The sequence below is a fragment of the Procambarus clarkii genome, chromosome 84, assembly GCF_040958095.1.
Source record: "Procambarus clarkii isolate CNS0578487 chromosome 84, FALCON_Pclarkii_2.0, whole genome shotgun sequence".
In the NCBI taxonomy this organism is placed as follows: Eukaryota; Metazoa; Arthropoda; class Malacostraca; order Decapoda; family Cambaridae; genus Procambarus; species Procambarus clarkii.
Window position 1 is genome coordinate 10,192,934 of NC_091233.1, and position 3,436 is coordinate 10,196,369.

At 37.8% G+C, this 3,436-nt stretch overlaps 1 protein-coding gene across 2 annotated transcripts in view; it reads right to left on the minus strand.

Annotated features, from left to right (window-relative positions):
• LOC123753846 (uncharacterized) overlaps nt 1-2,665 on the minus strand; it is a 123,914-nt gene extending 121,249 nt beyond the window's left edge. For both annotated transcript variants that reach the window (XM_069316542.1, XM_069316541.1), the window contains exon 1: nt 2,382-2,665. In XM_069316542.1, the coding sequence (XP_069172643.1) occupies nt 2,382-2,513 (132 nt within the window). In that variant the 5' untranslated portion in view covers nt 2,514-2,665. The remainder of the gene's footprint in view (nt 1-2,381) is intronic.
• Between the last annotated feature and the right edge of the window lie 771 nt (nt 2,666-3,436).

A 3,436-nucleotide genomic window follows, 5' to 3' on the forward strand; every position in this document is an offset into this window, starting at 1 on the left:
GCGCCACAGAGACTATAGTTTGAATATAGTTTGAATGGCTTAGAGTAGTCAGGAGTAGCTAACACTGAACCAGATGACAACATTCCTTATAATTTAGTAAATACATCCTGACATTCCCGTGACCATATAAACTTCATATTTTTACATAGCAAGTTTGTCAAAGGTGCTGCAATTGCAGCAAATCTTTTACAGAACTTGCTATAATATACACACATTCCTAGATATTTTTGCACCTCCGTCTTGCTAGTCAACACTGAGTACTTTATTATATCATTTATTTTATTCTTGAGTGGTAACACCTTCCCGTTTCCAACTTCATATCCAAGACAACAAATACTAGCTTTAGCAAAGGTACACTTGTGCAAGTTTACAGTTAAATTAGCCTCCTTAAAGCATTTCAATACTTTAGCTAAACCTTTCTTATGGTCCTCCTAATTATTTTTATAAATTACATTATCATCCAAGTATCATTAGAGAATGAATTAAGGGATATACCTATTACTTGCGACACAATCAGGAAGAACATGACAAACTAAAAGATTCAAAAGCCTCAGGTGTGGATGGATTTCAATCCAAAGTCGTAAAGGAATTGGCAAATGCACTATGCATACTGCTGAAACTCCTTTTCAGAAGACCTCTGAACCAATGGATAGTTCCCATGGATTGGAAATATGCAAATGTTACCCATATGTTCAAAAAAGGCAAAATGAGCTCGGCATAAAACTACCTGCCGATCAGCTTGACATCACACATCTGCATGCTCATGGAGAGTATCCTAAGGGAAGGAATCATACAACATCTCACAGAGAACAATCTTGTAAAATCAACGCAACATGGGGTTGTTAAAAATAAATCCTGCCTCACATTTCTGGAAACGGCTATTCAGACAAAGGACTTCCGGTAGATGTAGCATACACGGACTTTGCTAAAGCTGTTGACAAGGTACCACATGAGAGACTGGCAAGGAAATTAAAGGCGCATGGAATAAATGGGAGAATACTGGAATTGATAAAACAATGGTTAAAACATAGAAAACAAAGGGTCATGCTAAACGGGATGGAATCTGACTGGGGAAATGTGCAAAGTGGGATGCCACTGGGGTTCATTTTCGGGCCAACCCTGTTTCTCTATCAGTGACATTGATGAGAATATTACAAACCACATCATCAAATTTGCAGACGACACTAAGATCTATGGTAAAGTGGGAAGTGAGAGTGATATTGAAACCTTACAAAGAGATCTACTTGAACTTTACAAATGGTCAGATGACTGGCAAATGCTTTTCAATGTCGATAAATGCAAAACCTTACATGTGGGGCATAACAATCCACGTCACAACTACCAAACTGACAGCACTATCTTACAACAGATTGATGAAGAGATGGACCTTGGAATCAGAATCCATCATTCAATAAAAGTTGCACAACAAGTGGGAGCCGCAGTAAAACAAGCGAACCGAACCCTAGGAATTATCAAGTGAACCTTTACCTTCAAGGAAAAGACAGTAGTTCTTCAATTGTATAAGTCTCTGGTGCATCCCCCCCCCCCCCTGGATTATTGCATTCAGGCATGGAGACCGCATCTTCAGAAAGACATAGCTCCTCTGGAAAAGGTGCAACACCGAGGAACAAAAATCATACCAGAGCTTAGTCATCTCTTATATCAAGAACAGTTGAGGGCCACAGGGTTAACAACACTGCAAATATTAATATTTTCCCCCTTTGTTTATAATATGATTTTGTTGCAACTTCTACATCCTGAGGAGTGCATACTGGGAACGAACTATGTGAAGACAAAATGAAATTGGGCAACAAATAAATCAGCCACACTTGTCAGAACTTGCGACATTGAATTTTTTGGGGCTGATTTTTTCACAGATTTCAAACTATTTGTTTTTTGTCTCTTTAGGTTGTTTTGATAATTAGGGACCAGATTAGGGCTTTATCACTTATATAAAGTATACATATAGATCTCCATAATCATTATAATCATTCCTATATTTTGTTTGTTAGGCTTTGGGAAGATGAGGAAGATTTTTTCTCGACTTCATTTCAACACATATTGACCTTCAACTTTCACATATTCGAGTACAAAATGCCAAGAAATGTTTATTTAATCATACAAGAACATTCATAAATTATAACTACCATATTCGTTGTCGATAACTTCAACTTCAATTATCTCTAAAACTAGAGTATCTAATTTAAGGCAGCATCAAAAATCCAGTTTTGGACCGATTATCACCAACTTTACATATTATGTGCACAGTAGTCTGTTCTACAGTATTTATTTTTTGTTTTTTCCATATACGCCAGACCTGGGTATGGGCTGCATAATAAATGACTAAACTAACTCATCAGAACACATGAATCAAAACATACCTGATGAAGACATGAAAGAGGTTCCTTGGCGACGTTACAGGCAGCAGTGTAGTAGCGAGGTTGACCTGTCAGTCTACACCCCACTCTTGCCAACACCAAAGCCATCAAACACAACTTACACAAAACACCCATTATTTTTTTTAACGAGAATTGTATGTAGACCGTGTACTGTTGGCTACATGTTGTAAATAAAGCTACTTTTGTTTAATGTTGTAAATGTTCAAGGGACGGAGAGCTACAGCCTATCCTACCCGTGGGTGTTAGGACACTGGCACCTCACAGCGTGTGGCGTTGGCAGGAGTCTAGCGTCCAGCTCACTATCATAAATATGCCATCAACTCAACTGATGAAAGACTAAGTTTATTTAATTAATGATCACCTTATGAAAAATATGTCCAATAGTATATAATATAATAATTTATGTACGTGCCTTATTTGATAAAACAAGGCTGCCATGAACGTTGATTTACAATATAAATATTGAATATAAGATCCACGAATACCATAATAAAAAGAACGATACGAATGAAATTATTGTTCACCACATGGCCACCATCACTCCGTGTCTGCGACTCCATACCATTGACATAATTTTCCGACTATCACGAAAGTTAAAATTATTAACAACACATTTGATACTTTCTTTTGTAAAATTTCAACGCTGCAATGCCATGATAGGGTGTATTGTGGGTCCCGGTAGCACAGTCGGGTTCGTTCGCGACTCACAATCTAGAATTCCCGGGATCGAATCCAAGGCGGGACAGAAATGGTTGGGCGCGTTTCCTACCACCTAATGCTCCTGTTCACCTTGTAGTAAATAGGTACCCAGGAGTTAGTCAGCTTGTTGTAGGGCTGCGTCAGAAATTCGACCATGGGTAACGAGGGGACGTCGATAGAATTCTGTATGGATGTATTATATAAATAAACTATTGACAATGAATTATACAAATTATAAATCTGGGCATAGAGAGCAACACAACACTCCACCATAGCCTCTGTTAGATAAACACTTTTAGGTTGAAAACATGATTCCTTAAAAACAAATTTCTCATGAA